This window comes from Dysidea avara, chromosome 8 (genome assembly GCF_963678975.1).
Source record: "Dysidea avara chromosome 8, odDysAvar1.4, whole genome shotgun sequence".
Taxonomy (NCBI): domain Eukaryota; kingdom Metazoa; phylum Porifera; class Demospongiae; order Dictyoceratida; family Dysideidae; genus Dysidea; species Dysidea avara.
Genome location: NC_089279.1, coordinates 24,608,965 through 24,628,210, shown reverse-complemented (window position 1 = coordinate 24,628,210; position 19,246 = coordinate 24,608,965). Strand labels below are relative to the sequence as shown.

The 19,246-nt window shown below is 36.1% G+C and overlaps 1 protein-coding gene across 1 annotated transcript; it reads left to right on the top strand.

The window, feature by feature from the left end:
• The first annotated feature begins 706 nt into the window (after positions 1-706).
• Positions 707-18,733, top strand: LOC136264872 (uncharacterized). The gene is made up of 5 exons (XM_066059634.1): positions 707-808; positions 7,222-7,680; positions 7,735-8,169; positions 14,928-15,570; positions 17,494-18,733. The coding sequence occupies exons 2-5, from the start codon at positions 7,231-7,233 to the stop codon at positions 18,657-18,659; spliced, it is 2,694 nt and encodes an 897-aa protein (XP_065915706.1). The 5' UTR covers positions 707-808; positions 7,222-7,230; the 3' UTR covers positions 18,660-18,733.
• Positions 18,734-19,246: the final 513 nt, after the last annotated feature.

The window sequence follows — 19,246 nt, the reverse complement described above, 5'->3', positions numbered from 1 at the left end:
ACGTGCGCACATACTGCACCGTAGTGCACTTTTTTATCTCGAGAAATAGCTAACTATCATTCCTCAAAAGGCATCAAAGTGAGCATCAAAGCAAGCATCAAAGCTATGGACATCGAGTCAAGTGTGTGCCGACTGTTATAGCTACATTTGGCCAGCGAATTTGCATTTAACTCAGCCCGGACCAGTTTTGGTCAGGGCGGACCAATTTTAGATGCCAAAACTGGTCCGGCCGGACCAAATTACGTCAACCAAAATTGGTCCGGCCGGACCGATTTTTTCCCCGGACCGATTTTGGCGTTACAGATCATGCTGCGAAGTTGAAGAAATTGGAACATTTGTATCACGTGATCTACAAAGTTACGTAAAATCTTCCCAGGAGTAAGACTCAAGTGGATCTCCTACCTTCTACCAGCATTTTGCGTGAGTGAGTGTAAAGTACGTAAAATCTTCCCATGAGTGACCCAAGGGTATAGTGAAATTATTCTTTCCCATGAGTGACCCACTGGCATGGGACTGCTCGCGTTAAATCTTCCCATGGGAGCCCCATGGGATTGAATGCCTTTTTACGTCAAGATTTAAACGACACCGCGGCCGCGGGGAAACACGGTAATAATGATGCAGACAATTACTACATTAAAAACGCATCACTGTGACACCGGTTAGCTATACAACATGACTGACTGACTAGGAATCCGTGCACGTCATTAATTAAAGCTTTAGATAGCTTGGGTGGAGTCGCAGGTATAGTATAGCTGCTTAGCTAGCTAGCTACAGTACTCGATCTGAAACTGATACTTTACAGGAAGTGGTGAGTTCAGCTGGTGACCTCTGTAGTTACTGATTTACTACTAGTCCTGCCTAGTAAACTGTATCTCAACTGTAACTAATATTTTGTATCTTTAAGACTTTTTGTAGTTAACTAGACTACCTCTCTTTTTGTGTTCTGCCTCAGCTTTTGTGTTGTTGCAATTGTAGCTAGCTAAGTCGTTTTTGTATTTGAATATATGCTCGTGCTCCAATGCTCCAGTAGGGAAGAACGGCTTTGCAGACTACTTGTGAGGATAAATCAATGGCTAGTCTATAGTACAGTCTGACTATACTTAACTGGTTTACCCTATCTGAGTAGTCTCCTTGTGCCTTGCTATAGCTATTATTATTTATTTTATTATTAACACTTTACAGTGACCAGCACTGAAGGTCTACAACAACATGTGCTGCAGCCTTAGGATTACCTAACCTACATAGTATACATTTAGTTAAGTACTATGCCGGACCACTATACAAACAGAATTTATGCCTCTGATTTCAGTAGGTGCTTAAAGTTTGGCTGGTATCATCCATTTCAATTCATTATCCCAACCACTAGTTAATTGCGATTAGTGTTTCTTTCTAAGAGCGGCAATTCAACCCTGAGGTAGGACAAATATTTGATCGATATAGTAGCTAACATTAATGAAATAATGTATGTAATGCTTTATGAACTCATCATGCCAGCATGTGACATCATATGGATAGTCACATGACATCTTGTTATGTTGCATCCTTTTACCTCTAAATTCAAACTATTATAGCTTCAACATTTCTTAAATGTATATTTGTGTTAATTGTACTTAATAATATTCAGAATTTAGTATATTATGTGAAGCTAGTTAGCTACAGATTCCATGGCTGCATGTTGACAGCTCCCACAACTTGACTCGACACCAGGAAATAATAGGGTGCAATGTGTACACGATTTCCTAGAGTGTCATGATATCATATACAATTATTCCGGGGGCTTCTAACTACATTGTATAAATGTACTACTTTCTAGTACAAGGAATAGCTAGGGATAATTTTAAAATTGGATTTCAAATTCTTGTAGCTTTGTTGAAGAAAGAGTGCTTGATAGATAGATAAAGATGCTATTTGCCTATAAGTTTCTGAGCTTCTCTTCAGATTCCCTGTGTGAGATTTTGATTGGTGTCAGATCCCTGGCTGAGGCATCTCATGCATTGAAGGAGTGAATATGAATCTAAAACGCATGACTTCATATGGCTGCTTATACTGTACCAGGCTGCAACAACAGATAGAAAGAATTTTGACATATAGTACTTGTATATCCATTGAGAAATTGTAAAATGATCCTCATTGTAGTTATGACTTGTCAATGGCTTGGAACAAGATTGATAATGTGATACACCATATATCATGTAGCTACAACATAATTACTTTTATTGCAGCTCACAATCCTTTGTGACAATTGGCAGGTTTATACTGTTATACAGGAAATCTAAAACAGGCACGTAATAGATAATTATTGGGTTGGATTCCATTAATTTTGTTATCCATAGATGTTAAAATCTCATGTTTCAGTGATGTTATGGAGATTTGATAGTTCATTATCAACAGGTACCTACCAGATTTTAAATTTGTAATGACAATTAGTAGCTATATCAGTAGAAGGTCCTTACACTGCAGGCAGTTTTAGAAAATTTGCTGACTCGTTTCCAATTTAAAAGTAAAAGGGCAGAAATGTTACCTTACTGCCATGCATTGCATGGGAAGCCTTAATTAACATAATTTCAAAGCCCAAATTCACATATTACTACAATGATAGTCCTGTACAGTGTACTACAAGTCTTAGGATATGGTATCTGTCTGGCTGCATAGTATGTTTACAGTATTTTAGAGGTAGATATACTGATAATCAGACTGGTTATTGGCTACTTCGGCCTTGTTTTTGCATATTGCAGCAAACAAGCAGCAGATGCAGATTATATAACCCTATATTTAAGGGTACTGATTCTCTAGAAATGTCATAGTAATGACTGTTTTATAATGTTAGCTGTTGATCAAAGTCCCACACTGTTTCTTTACAACTGAATTTAGAGTGCAAATTGTATGAGAAAAGGTTCATGCTATTATATCGGATTATCTTTATTTATTGGCTCATTATTGAAATGTTGGCTAAAAGTCATATTAGTGTTCCGTATTTCTTTGTAACCATATTTTGTGTAGGCGTTACCTTGACAAGCCCTGAAAGATTGAAGCAATTTTTGTTCTGTTATGCATTAAAATTGGAGAGAGTTGTTGATAAGGAAAAGGAAATTCTTACAATACCATCAGTGGTACAATGCATTATTTTAAGGTATGTACAGTGGAATTGGACACTTGCAATTGAGGACACTAGACAATATAAGCTGAAGTTGGCCATACAGCATGTGTTTCAGTATTGTACACATGCTTTAAAATGGTACAAACATACTGGCGGAATTCACCATCTTGTAATTGCATGTTAACTCTACTACTAACCAGACTGATTATGATATATGGTAGTACTGTACCTAAATTCAAAACAGTCATGCTGTGGAAAAGGTGTAGCCGTCCAAAAATAGGCTAGTTTGAAAAAGATGTGATATCAAAGGTGGCAGCCAAAAATGGCTACAATGATATTTAACTCACTTAATTTGTGACATTACAAATTAGTTAACTAACATACATGCATAAATATCATTACAACCATTTCTTGGCTGCCACCATTGATATCACATCTTCTTCATACTAGACTAATTGTGAAAGGCCTCACCTTTTTACACCTTGGCTGTTTTGGATTAGATATCATTTCTTTTATTCCATATGCTGGCTTTTGTTTAATATATTATCTAAATTTTAAGAGATGTGTGCACTACTTTATAGTATTGGTTACTGAACATCACATGTATATGACTGCTCTATAAAGGGACCTCAAAACTTGCTTGGTACATGCATGTATGGTTGGTTTTCACATTATAAAGCCACTACGTATATTTGGTGAATTTCTGTTTTTCATCAGAAAATGTATATAGAGTGCAGGCGGGTGGGTCATTACCATTATCCATATACTTGTTGCAAATAAGGTTTATTCTATAGCTAGGCTTACCTCTGCCAATTCTCTGCAATATTGGAAGATAGCTAACTTGCATATATACTAAGCATAACATGGTATCCTAACAACCACAAAATTCTGCCGGGTCCACTTCTGATGCGGCTAAGTAGCTATAGTTGTCCTTCATGATGGTTTGCTGAGTTCAACTTGAGGTTCAGCTTTCTTGGAAAATTCTACAAACACTAATGTCAGAGTCAGTGTTCGCTGCACAAATCTTTCACCTCTCTTCAAGGTACCTACTGTATGAGTGCAGCAATTTTGAAGACTGATTGACTGCACATCATCAATATTTCGCTACTCAGATGAATTATAATGGTTAATGGAGAAATATTTAACTAGCTACGTGCAGCAATGGAATATATACATGCTGGCACTGATGAAAAACAAATTATTATTAAACAGTGGCCTAAGTTATTGATATTTAAGCAGATTTCCATTACATTACTGTAGGTTTGTACCTTGTAGTTATCGGACATGCACAAGACAAAATTCAACTACGTAGTTTGGTTATATATAGCGGTTTACTCGGTAGATGTGACAACAAATTGCAGTGAGGCCAGCTGCTCTATTACATGTAGAGTGTCTTGATCATGTGACCCTTTTATTACGTATGTTTGGTATAGGTCTATAGCCTATTTGATTCAACACAATTACTTTATGTAGTACTCTAACAGAGCACACGGCAATTCTAATACTATGCACATAAAATGTTCTCGAGTTTCCATGGATAGATCTTCATTGAATTATATTTCTGAAGGTGTAGTACAGTAGAACTTCCACTTATTAGGAAGTGAGATGAGCAACTGACAGCAGTGGCAGAGTGGTAGCTAAAGGTTTAAGCATCTAGATGCACATGTGGAGATCCCTGGACAATTTTCTCAGATGTTTAAATTTGCCAATATGGTTTTGCACATGTTTTTGTCACTTCTTGGTGACTGTTCTATTAGAGTATCTTGTTTGTGCTTGTTTCACATGTTTGGTTTTGCTTTATATCCCCTTAGTTGTTACTGTGTTTGTTTTACTGTTATTTTTGTATTGTGTTGTTTTTGTTACTGTACTGGTGTTGTTCTGTTTATTGTTGTTTTTGTACTCAAACAAGGAGGAACAGCTTTAGCTGATTGTTGTGAATTTAAACTACAAACCAATCAATCAGCTATAATACTCTCAGTGCTTTCAAATCACAAAAGGTTTGTGTTACAGTGGTCAGCTACCTGCATACCAAGTTTTAATTTGTTTCTGTCAGTATTTTATACCCTTCAGGCATGCATGACAAAAAAATTGCACTTACAATTTTTGAAAATCGCTTATAACTTTTTGGCATTTTTACAAGATAATGTGCTATAATGTACTTTTCATACCCACCAAATTTGAAAAGAATCCAATAATGCTTGCACAATTCAAGTTATGGTAATTTTTGTAGATTAAGTGGTGCAGAAAGAAAAATTAATGCAGAAGGTGAAAATATAAACAAAAAAGATTAACTTTGAAGGAGCAAATACCGGTAATTGGTTGAACTGATTTCCCTTTTCCCTGTTTTTCCAGTATAAAATTTTCATTGTGCATAGCCATTTAGCTCAAATTTGGTATGGAATATGTCCCACCCCTAAGGAATTTTGCACAGAAAAAAGAGCTATTTCTGTTAGTCACTACTGAGGTATGAATGTGTGAGAATCACGTTTTCTTGATTCCTATAAAATATAAATTGGTACTGTATTTGTCTGTCATGCACCCAGACATGTTGGCTTTCATTGGCTAGGATTTCATTCGACAAATTCCAATATGATCAAAATGTAATTCTGCCAACAGTTGCAGTTTTGTTTGGATAATTACTCGTTTCCACCACAGCACACAATCATCTTGCAAGGTAAGCTCCTCTTTCTTCCGATGAAAGGGAGCAATGTCTTCTGGCATTGGGAAGTGACCAAGATTTATGCTGTACATACATGAACACTTAGGAAAATACTTTGTCTTTTGTCATATGATTGGCTACCTCAGTCACAGTCACTGGAGGGGTGATGGTGTGCATTGCATGGACAGCATTGCCCTCTTCTGCTGGATGAACTGCATAACATTGTACAGGAAGGCGTGATAAGCAGTCAGCATGTGCACACTGATTAGCAGCATCTGGAAAATACTCTATTTTGTAGGAATATGCACTGAGTATCATGGCCCATTGCTGCATATGTGCAGCAGCTAATGAGTGGACACTATCTGCATGGCCAAACAATTTGTAAAGGGGGTGGTGATCTGTTGCCAAGATAAATTCACGCTCATACAGGTACTGCAGCATTTCACATCCAATACAATGGCCAGAGCTTCATGCTTGATATGGGCGTAATTTTGTTCAGCCACTGACAAGGCTCGAGATGCATAAGCTACAGGCTTCTCTTCACCATTCACTACATGTATAATGCAAGCTCCAACTGCTGATGCATCACAATACAGCTTTATTGGTTTGGTTACATCATAGTGTACTAACACTGGTGCTTTACTTACAAGGGTTTTGGCTGAATCAAAAGCCTCTTGACACTTGGCAGTCCATTTCCAGTGTAAATCTTTCCATAGAAGTTGGTAAAGTGGGTGCAGGAGAGATGCTACAGAAGATATAAATTTCCCATTGTAAGTCATCAGGCCCAAAAAAGATTTCAGTTTACTTTTATTAGTAGACACAGGAGCTTTACACACATCTACAATTCTTTGCGGTGTAGGACATATACCTGATGGGGTAATTACATGACCTTGGAATTCCAATTCAGATTGAAAGTATTTACACTTAGAAGCATCGACACATTTACTGTATGTAATCTGGCCATCACATTTCTTTAATTCTAGACATGCTCTACCCTGGTGTTCACTATAATACGACATATTGTGTGTTCTGATAGTAGGCTAATGCCTTTAGTCTATGACTCAACTGTGATTAATTCTACAGATGTTTCAATGTCACTTAGGCCTGTTCATGATAATTATGTGCCTTATCATCTACTGCAGTAACTGTAATGCCTATTACCTTTGCTCTCTGGTTAATTTCTTTCACATAGGTGTTAATTCACAGGAAGTGCATGAATCACTTCTTGTGCTGACTACCATGTTTAGAATTGTCTGACTCTAAATTAAGTACAGATGTCTCATTTATTTCTTTGGTTACTTATTTATTTATTCATTTATTTACTGATGGACATAATACATTTGTAGTCTAGGTACTTTGAGTGTGATCAAAATGATGTTGCATAAAAAGTTTTTTTAGGGATAATTGAAGGGAGATCTTATCATAAATATGCAGTAAGCTTTATGAATGTGTTCTCATAATTTAGTAAAGCAGAATGGAGGATCCTCCTTATGGTTTACTGTTAGAAGATGTCATGGGATATAAAAAGGATACTTCTGGGCAATTTCATACTGAGTTAATAATTTCTAAAGGCTCTTTTCTGCAGCCATTTGTGACTCATAATAAACCACTTGCAGATACTATATATACTTATTCTCACCATAACAACAATATCTTGACAGATTTATCTGCTACACTATGTTGTTATCCTGCCCACTGGCAGGTACATCAGTTAACAACTGTTCAGAAACACTTGTTGTCTGGAATACAAAGTTTGCCCAATCGAATTAAAGAAATCCACAATCTCAGTTGGGTGGAGTCACTTAAAATAGGGTTTGCAGTATGTGTCTTTCTTCCATCAACTAATAATCCCCAAAAAGCAACTGTTCAATACATTGGAGAAGTAACTGGCGAAATTGGTAGAAGATTTGGATTAAAGTTGAAGGTATGTAAGAAATTTATGTATTAATTTTAAGGTTGCTTATTTCTATGTATATAGAAAAAAACAAAAGGGGGAGTGAGTGGTACTATTGAAGGAGTTGAATATTTCAAGTGTGATCCTGGTTATGCTGTGTTTGTAGCAATGGACAAGCTAATCAAGCCACCTGAAAAAGCCACTAAACCTAATAAATTCCTGAAACATCAAAAAGGATCAGCTAGCAACTTTACAGGTATTAAGGAGGTTGCAACCAGATGTCCTTCATTGCCTAATTTACTGTATGAAGAAACACCAAGTCCTGTATGTGATCATAAGCAGCATATTGATTTACCAGCTGCTATAATGCAGCTAACCGTGAAACCACTTTCAAACAAGTCACATCTCATTGGTAGTAAAGTGTTCTTCACTGACAAACACCATAACAGTGTCAGTGGTACAGTGAGATGGATAGGTGAAAATGTAGTTGATGCTGCTGAATATTTTGGAGTGGAGGCAGTAAGTCAGTATAGTGCAGAATAAGTACTTTTAATGACTTTTATGTAGCATTCTGTAGATTTATGTACATGTTTCTCAGTATCAAAGCAAACCCGGTTGACTAAGAACAAGTGCTTTTAAACTGATAATTATTATGTTGTTATCGAACATTATGGCACATGTACTGTTTAGTACACAGGCTGCCAAGGGGCTTGGGGTAATAAGTACAAGCTGTGGGGCCCTGACCCTCCACACCCAATAGTGTGCAAGCAAATTCAACATGGTTAGCATACTCATGTTGGCAGAAGGGGGGTGGGAGCATGCTTCCCCAGGAAAATTTAGAATTTTATTAAATAAATGAAACATGTAATCTGAATGCCTTTTGGGTTGATTTATAGTTGTCCATTACACTGCTCAGAGTGGACACCAAATCAAACAGCCACAATTTATCATGCAGTATTTGTGACCGGATTTGCGAAAAGGTACCTTTTTCACACATTTGACATACCAGCAAACAAAATAAGGAAACACTTGATGCCTTATACTGATTTACTTGCTCTTAGTATCAAAATGTAGCCAGATACTGTAGCTATACATTCATTGAAAATTTCAAGCAATTATATGCCATGATCAAAAAGTTATGAAGCTTTAAAGTTTAAAAAATGGGTCAAATTTTGTGTGTGAAAAAGGTACCTTTTCGCAAATCCGGTCACATTTGCAGATACAAACAGATTATAGCTATGCGTAAAAGTACTGCAAATTACTTTTTACTAGTTGTAAATGGTGATTTGGCCAGTTGTAAAAGTTAGACTATTAAATAGCAAGGTACACCACAGAAAAGGATAAAGTTAAAATTACATATGCTGTGCATGTTATCTTGAGATAGCCGTTTTCCATTTGTGATCCACTAAAATTGCCTTACAGATAGTTATGGTCTCTTTTAAGTCCACTATTGATATATAAATAATTGCCTTAAAATCTAATAAAACAATAGTTTGATCTGAAGAAATGGTTTGTATATCACTATATATAAATTATATATTAAGTCTATTTGCTATTTCCCAGTGCCAGATCTCAGTTATTGCTCTCAAATTGCTTCCAGATTCAATCTTGCCACAACTATGCTTCAAAATTTTTCTCCAGACTTCCTGAATTAGTAAGTAATCCCTTCAATCATTCCCTTCATTGACACTTTGCTACACAACAACTGTTACAATATGAAGCACAGAATACTCTATGTACTTCAAACACAAAAGCAAATTTGTTTATGTTTAACACACCTCAGGTTAGGGCTAGTTGTAAAAGTAGTTCTATAGCCACTGTGGGCCAGTTTATGTGAATGCAAATGATCAGCTATAAAGAATAAGTATATGGTAAGCAACAGTTCAGCTACAGTTATTATTAAGCTATCATTCAGCTATAGTTCAGCAACAGTTCAATAACATAAAACATTAAGGGTCTGGGAATGCAACACCCAGAAGTCGTAGGATTTTGCAATTTAAATGTCTTAAAATTAAGGCTGAAACAAATAGTACGAATATTCGTTATTCGTTCGTTAAGAAATATTCGTATTCGTTAAGAAATATTCGTATTCGTTAAGAAATATTCGTTATTCATTAAATATTCGTTAATCGGATAATGTACACATTTAACCTTGAAAACATTTTGACAAACTGAAAACTGTCATTTTAAAATATAATTTTTCATCTTAATAATACATGTAAATGACTTTTCTTTTTTAACATTTAAAGTTTTAGTAGTAATCAAAGTGATTTTGTCCCTTTCAAGCGCCTAATTATACAGAAAATTCTTAAAGAATAATTCGTTAATTCGTTCGTTAATTCAAAGAATATTTGAATACCTAAATTTAATATTTGTTTCACCCTTACTTAAAATTGAAGCTTCAAGTAAGCTGAAGTTTAAATAAACTTTTAAAAGTATCATTCAAGTACCCCAGTTTCCCTCCACCCCTACACCCATTTCTTCTTCTTGGCAAACCTGTTAAATAAATGGTGTTTGCCAAAGTACTGCTATTACGAACTAGTCTCACATGGTCATACCACTTTTTCTTCTTTTGTATTTGGTCAGAAAAAAAGCTTTCTGATTGTGTTTGTTGATGGAGGAGAATCACACATGCGCAATATCTTTTAAAAATAGTTGGAGTCACATGAACCATTGTGAAACAATCATGTACAATTCTCACCATTCAAAAAGCCTTTTACAGCAATCAGAAGCTGTACAGTATAGAATTCTCTAAATCTGGGTGGTGCCAGAACAAAGCCGCTTTCTTCCCTTCCAAAACAAAAGAAGAGCTATGTGTAGTCTGGCTATGCAAGACTATCATTTATTCTAGGGTTGTTAAGGGGAGAACTCCCTCTCTCCTAAATTCTTAGACTCCCCTCCCACAATTTTGATTAACTACTATTCTATGTACTTAGTAAATGGCATGCAAAGCTAAAAATGCCCTCAGATTCCATCTCAGAGTGTTTAATACACAGTATTGGGGGGTAATGAATTACTTATGTAACATGTTACATAATAATTATCACTCTTTTGTGGTAACCAAGTAATATAACGAAATATGCTATAAAATCCAGTAATATAACTCAAGTTACTTTACTTACAAATGTAACGTGTTACCTAAGTAATGAAGTTACTGTAAAGAGTCTATTATTACAAGTAATGAAGTTACTAATCTCATTAGTAATCCACTGAATAATGCCTAGCCACAACAAAGTAACAAAGCCACTTTAAATTAATGAACGAAGCTTACTCACTAGCTTCTTACAATTAAAACCAAGATTTACACATTGAATATGTAATATATAACGACTTACTTTTAAAAAGTAATTCCCCCCCAACACTGTTAATCCGTAAAATTTTTCCAGATAACATTTTTCAACACTTAAAATGCTTTCAGATTTAGTATCAAATGGTCTTACAGCTGTATCTTTAAAACACGACTTTCAAAAATTCCTACATAGCGATGACCAGGGCTAGCAAGAAAATTTAGAGAGCCTGGGGAAAATCAAGAATGTGATCCCCTTTATAACGGATAAAGTTAGATAAAATACCACATAGGGGAGTCTGCGGGGCTTGCCCTAACCCAGGAAAGTTTTGAAAATTTTACCCTCTGTGAATGAATATGAGAGTGATTTAGAGAGAAATTAATGAGAGAGATTAATGTTTATTTGATTGTTGTGTTAGAGTAACTACTCTATTATTAGAATATCTAGAGCTTGAATTTTAAAGTAAACTTTCTGCCAAATACAACACTATACCCATTTTTAACAGTTTGTTAGAGTAGCTGAATAAATTTATTCGCCTGACTGTTGTACTAAGGTGACTGTTCTATTAGAGTATCTTGATGTTAATGTGTATAATGTACAATTGTAATTGTAATATTTACTAATTTACACAGGGAATCCACTCAGTAAAACTGATTTTCAGTGGAGCCCTGCAGGCCTGCACTCCTGCACACACATACAGTTATTGATGTCCAGGTCCAGGTGGCCTCCTTGGGGCCCCTGAGGCCTGAAATCTAGGACAAAATGTCCCAGCTGCTTCCCCCCTCCCTTGTTGGCGGCCCTGATGATGGCTATTCAACATCCAAGAGCTTTAATTTTCCCAATACTTGGATCATAGATTAGCTATATATTCCCTACCTATGTAATCTATGCTTAGATTAAGCTTGGTTTCAAACTAACTCAACTATCAAAATTGCTTGTCTTTAATTCAATAATTTTAAAGTTTTTTTTATTTTCAAAGTAGCAGCATATGCAGCCAACAGAAATGGGAAGGTAAAAACAATGGACCCAGGGACTGAAGACCCAGGACCAGGGATAGTCTTGCATGTCAGACGGCTTGTGTGGGGGCAGTAAATAAACCTAACCCTAACCCTAAAGGTTTATTTTCCGCCCCCACACAAACCGTCTAGCACGTGAGACTAGACCAGGAGATCCTGGGGTATTCAACTCTTTTTGGAATTTTATACCCTTCACAATATTCTATACTTGTACTACGTATCTTTGCAAGTAGTCTTGCGTGACCAATCCACTTTTTCCGTGTCACAGTGTCTTGCATGATGTTTAAACCAATTAGTGGCAATTACAACTTATAAGCGCCTCTGAAAAGTGTCTGAAGCTGTAGGCCACTTGCCTGCTGCATAATGAGCATACTAATGTATTATTTTGACTTGCTACGAAAGTTTAGAAACATCGTGCAAACGGGAAAATGGTGCAGATTAGTAGCTAGGCAAGATTCGGTCTAACAGCTTGACAACCACACTGTACATACAGACTATTTTGGATGACTCCTGTGGCAATTTTTTATGACATTCATATTTCCAAATTTACAGTGCAGTGCAGACTTCCATACATCGTGGTACATTTGCACATTATTAGTAGCAAGTCAACATAGTAGACTAACGTGCTCATTGTGCAGCATGCATGCAAGTGACCTATAAATGCAGTCAGCTTCAGGCACTTTTTCAGAGGTGCTTATAATTTCTAATTGGTTGACACTGTGTGACCGTGACGGGATTGGCCATGTAGACTACTTGCAGAGGTACCTAGTACAAGTATGTGAAGTGTATAAAATTCTTGGATACCTGTGGGTCTCCGGGTCCCAGGTCCTCGGTCCCCGGGTCCACTGTTTTTACCTACCCAACAGAAATACCTTCAGAATTTATTTCAGAAGCCTGATTTTTTAAAAAAATGGTTATTTCCTATAACCATGAAAAATTTAATATATAGCTAGTTTAATTTTTTTCCTGGAAGACATCCACCCAGATCTTTTACTTTGTTAGTGCCTTTGCGGTGTCATACAATTATGCCAACTCATACAGATTGTTCATTTAACAAATTGGACATGTGCAGTGTGCTACTAATTGAATAATAGCAGAGTGGATATGGGAGGGGGGGGGGGGGGTAAAGTGGGGCTCTTGATCCTCCTCCTCCAAAAGTTTTTAGTATACTAAGAACTATATACTCTAATAGAGCAATCACTCTAATAAAGCAGTCACAGTGTTAAAGCAGTGTCTAGCAAGCTTTGTAAGGATTTTTATGTACTTCATCAGTGATAAATGTGTAGTTGGTGAGGTGGGCAGCTATTGTCAGCTGGCTGTGACCTTTTTTTTTGGTCTCACCTTACCAAACCGGATAATCTATTGCCTCAGTTCATTTTGACCCCCTTTTTCCATAAGTCTGGATCTACCCCTGAATAGTGTATACAAGGTGCACATAATTGTCCTAAATATTATTATCATCATATTAACAATCTAGCATCTAGCTCTACCAGCTATATAATCCCAATTACAAAATCTAAGTCAACACTCATGACACAGCCTTATATAAATGACTAACTAGTCCAGCTGATATTTCAACTGTCTTATATACTTGGTAACTGTAGCTAGCTAGTTAGCTATCTATCATATAGACTATCACCTGGTCATCTCCCAAATCTCTGAGTTCTGATCCCCCCTCCTCCTCCAATAGAGAAAGTGTAGATTAAACACTGACCACTAGTAGATCTGTGTCAAATATGCCAACATAATAAAAAGCATAATGGGCTGGAGTGCTAAGCCAGCATAATTAATGCTAGTATATTATATGGATATTTCAAACTAATGAGCTTAATTCCTCAAAATACGTTGATACTTCCTAATAGAGCAGTCAGTGGAAGTAAAAGAGTATTCAAATTCATTGTACATAGCTCCTTATTGATAGATGCTCTCTTAAAGTTACTTTATAGTAAAATACTCTAATTTCAGTTAATTTTATTGACTGAAATTATGGTATGAAATGTAAATCTAGGAGCATAATGGGAACACTGAAGGGAATGATAGGAAAAAATTTGGGAACCTGCTGAAAGGGTTTTGGGCAAAATTTTGAACATATTTGACTCAGGCCTAACCACTAGTTACAAACCAAAATAAAAATATATCATATGCAATGAAAATCACCTAGCTTTACAGAACAACATTAGCACAGCTAACATCACATCCAGCATTAAAATGAGAAAAAAATTACAGAAGGGCAGTGAAGGGCAAATTAATGTAGAATTGTTATTAAAAATATCATTAAAACCTAATTTTTAGTCTGCCTACCCGCTATAGCCTAGCCTATACACAGTCGCAAAGCTAGACCAAATGAAGCAGCCCACGGCCACCATTTTGCACCACAATAGCAAACTCAAGTGTGGAATGTGCCTTTTCTGGTTCGAACAAGTGTCTGCCCCCGGCATTTTGCCTTCCTTTCATCTTCACTGAATCAATTACATGGTTGTCTTCTAATTCATGCAGGAAAACCATGTTAATATCCTGTGACAACATTTTCCTTATCCATATATATATATATAATTAGATGCCAAAAACGATTTTGAACTATTTAAAGGCTTAAGCTACTGTAATAGGGAGGGAGTGTATAGCTAGCTGCATTGTATTTCTGATACTTTCTTACAGTAAAACAGTCGCGATATCATTAGTGGAACACACCCTTAAATGATCAGTATACCCCATTACACCACACCCCTTAATAATACGGCTGCAATTCACTGTGGTTTTACTGTAGATAAGCAACCCCTCCCCTTGATCTATTGCATAGCTCACTTGAGATAAGCAGTGGGATTGAAATACTGAAATTAAGCAGTCACAACCACTAGTGTATACAGTAACTATGTTATAACAAAATGTTTTAGTGCAATAAAATGAAGTGCAATAAAAGGTAGACTAAGTGAAACATAATTGCTCTAGTATACTAAACACTGTCATGTTTATACAGGATGAGGATATTGTTTGTGAGGATATTCCACACCATGTACCAGGCATGGAGCACATTTTTACAGTAACTAATGCAAGTCATACCAGGCTATTCTTGCCAGCAAGCACTTTGTCCTTAACTTCCAACACAAAGAAACCACTGACAGCTGCATCAAGCTACAGCAGCACCTCTGAAATTATTACTATTGCTCAGCAAAAGAAAACCCTTGAATGGTATAAACAACTTTCCCCCGACTCAAGTAGGAAAAAGAGAATCCAAAAATCTCAAGAGGAGTTAGCACTTGATGACTGGTCAGATATAGATATATCTATGCTGGATAGTGAAATGCAACAAAAACTGTTAAATAAAGTAAATGAGTCAATGAAAGAAACCAAAGTTTCCACCAAAGCTGCTTTAGGTCATAGTAACACAGATGATGTTGCTAATGATGATGATGATGATGATGATGATGATGATGATGATGATGAAGCTTTTGAATTACATAGCCATGTCTGTAACACTGGTGGAACTCCTAAGCATTCATCCCTAGAATTTCACTGTGATCAGTCTTGTCAGAATGAACTATATTATAGTTCTTTGCAAATTCCTTCACGTTGTAATGATTCACTCAGTAATCCTCAACGGAATCATCAAGGTTTTGATGGTAAGTATCTTAATCCACTCAAAAACAGCTAGACAGTAGAAAAAAGGATGCAGCTTACAAAAGCGATGAAAAAGCTGTGAAATCAAAGATGGTAGGCAAGAAATGGTTGCAATGATATAATGTTAATAATGGCTGCTAATTGATAATGTTTATTACCAGAAACACCATTGCGGCTATTCCCAGGCTGCAATCTTTGATTTCACAACCCTTTTCACCCAGGCTTTTTAAAGTTGCACTCTCTTTTATTGTTTGGCCCTTTTGTGTGAATTTCACTTCTTTTAGTATAAGCCAGCCATAGACTGGCTTTGGGATTTGTTTTCATTTCTTATCTATAGACAAAGTGAGGACAGAAGTTATAATTGTACTGTATTGCACATTTCATTTGACTATTTGTTAATCCTCCAATAGAATGCACTTTTTGAGAAGCTCTAATATGTTCTATAACAATCTAGAGTTTCCATTGTTAGATCTGTGAAATTAGATTTAATCCTGAACTTTGATTTAGCTATAAGGTAGAAGTAAAGTGAGCCCCTGGATATCTTTTTCGACATTCTTTTGTAACCCCTTAGTGACTGTTCGAATAGAGTACCTTGTTCCCATGATCCTACACTTGTTCTGGTTTTGTTTTGTAACTCTATAGGTGGTACTTTGAATCATACAGTAAATGGTTTGCATTTCAATGGTTAATCTATGTACACAATAATTTTAAACTTATTGTCTTAAGTGCATGGTTTTCCCTGTCATTGTGAGGGAAAAATTGATCATAAGTCATTGTCCATAACATTATGAAATTAATCAGATTAGTGTCAATTTTGGTGCCTGAGCACACCCTTATGCTCTCTGGTTGCTATGCTCTCTGGTTGCTATGCTCTCTGGTTGCATAGAAATTGAATAAAGGGTTTGCATTTTTCAAGTGTGCAAAAAAGAGATTCAATTCTAAGCTCCATGAACTTGTTAAGAAAAAAAATGAAACATTGGCCACTCTTCTGAGAAATGGATGTAGCAATTTTGATCAAATTTGGAATGTGGCATGCCCTACCAGGCAATCACCTATAGTGTGAAAATGGTATGCTTTGGAGAAGGACTATATATGCATAAAATTTGCATTTTCTTTTTTCCTGTCAGTATATGCATGGTGTGACATGCTGGCTTTCTTGGCTGTATGATACACCACCATGTGTCTTGATATATATGCCCATACAATAGGAATTTATCTTGTAGTTAATCAATTGTTAATTTAGTAAACCTTGATAACCACCTGTAAAAGTGAGTGTTTAAATTTGATTTCATGATTTTTCATGAATATTTAATCATCATAAAGTTGTGGAATTATGCTTCATCAACTTTTCCTTAATGCACCTTTCATCAAAAATGACAGTAAGTAAAGTAGATCGCTGGGCCACATAAACTTTTTAGTCATTAGTTTCTCAACCTTCACTGTATCACCGTTTCCTAATTGCTTATAGTAATGATTTTTGTACCATCGCAGCCATTATGCAACTTTCAAAGTTAGCATCTAGTTAGAGCCAACTATAAGAAAGTTGTGTTTTGAGTTATGTGAGTTATTTCTTCACTAATAGTTTAGCCAAGTATGTAGTATTAAAGAAATTAAACATTTTAATTTGGTGTTTTGATTATTGATCAATGAATGTGTAGCCCAAGATGCTTATAATTGTTGTTGCCATTTATAAGATTCCTGGTATTTAAAATGCCACACCCTTTGTGTCGATTCACTTACCTACCATAGCCAATATCCTTACTTTTGTCAGTTAATCAAAACAATACCTGCAATTGTTTTGTCAATCAAAAATATAAAATTAAGCATGCATGTCAATCACATGTAAATATCTAATTTTATCTTCAGTTTTACAGTGCATTTATTGGTTGCACACAATAATGTTTTAATTCGTTTAATTTATAAAGGTGATGGAACCCATACACAACCTTGTCCAGATCTGCAAGATCAAGTTAAGCAATTACAAGTTTATCAAGATCACCAAATAAACAGTATCAAAGATGTTGTGAAACAATTGCAATGTGATGTCAGCACAATGGAGACAAGGATAGTGGGACAGGTTAGTAGCATGATTAAAAAAACAGATGATAGAGTCCAGCAAATGGAGACAAGGATAATGGGACAGGTTAGTAATATCATTAAAGAAACAGAAGACAGAGTCCAGCAAATGGCTTTTAATGTACTACAGAGGAACTATGAAGGACTATTGACTAGTAACGCTGACTTGCAAAAACAATTGTTGTTCACACAAAATAAACTATCCCTCACTGAACAACAGTTGTTGGGTATACAGTCAATGGTAACCTGTAGTAGGCTATGGGTTGTCTCGCATGATCAGTTTACAATTGGGAAAGAAATTGGTAGAGGAGCTTGGGCTACTATCCATGAGACTACATTTCGAGGAACCATTGTTGCTGCCAAGTGTCTTCATAATCTTATTTCTACCTCTAAAACAAAAGAGTTGTTTCAACGAGAGATGGAAATTGCACTTCAGTGTCAACACCAAAACATTGTTACATTCTTTGGAGCTACATTGGAAGGAGCTCCAGTCATCTTGATGGAGTTGATGGATATGAACTTGAGAGAAGCTTATGAGCAAGGGTCTGACATAACCCATCATGTACCCAGAATATTTTATGATGTCGCTAAAGCACTTCATTTCTTACACACCAGACCAGATCCAGTAATCCATCGAGATGTGAGTAGTGCCAATGTGTTACTGAAGGTACTCTACAATGGTGAGTGGCTGGCCAAACTGGGAGACTTGGGTACTGCTAAGATACAACAACAAACAGCCACGGCAGGTCCTGGAGCAATAGCATATGGAGCCCCTGAAGTTGGTGATTTTAAAAAGCATTCCCCCAAGATGGATGTGTACAGTTTTGGAATTGTCATGATTGAAACTCTCACCAAAACTCATCCATTTGAAATAGTGGACACCCTTAAATCACAAGTTCGACAACAACATCCACAGTTTTACCAACTGGTCACCAGTTGTGCCAAACAACAGTCAAGTGACAGACCTACGATGTATGATGTTCTTGTAAAGATTAATGGAATTGAAGTACCTTAATAAATTACCTTTATATATACATAGCTAACTGTTTGTTGTAACTTTATGTTTTTTCTGTGTAATAGACAAAGCTGTTCAACTCAACTTTGTTAGCTGAATTGATAAAGTATCATTTTATTTGCTTTGTAGTAAGTTTAATCTTTTTATAACAAAGGATATTGGTTCATTCATCCATTATAACTTAAGTACTGTTACAAACTAAAGGTGGTTGTGAGGATGCTTAGGAAAGAAGTGTTCTGCATGTTGATATGAATTTGTAATATGTTAATGGAAACTTTCAAGGACACTAATTGTTTAGAAGCATATGTGCTGTTGTAAAGTGATACAATAATTTATTTTGATATAGCTACCATTTGTTACTAGATTTTGTGAACAGCACACAAAATTTTGCCCATTTTTAGCTTTAAATGTCATAACATAGTTTTAAAATGTCTGAAACTTTCCATGACTGAAGGTACAGTATTTGGCTACACTTTAATACATTATGGTTAAGGTTACGTTTTGTTTGCTGACATGTAAAATGTGTGCAAAGGCATATCTTTGTACATTTTGTCAACTCTCTTGGCTATGGATGGGTACATAGTACA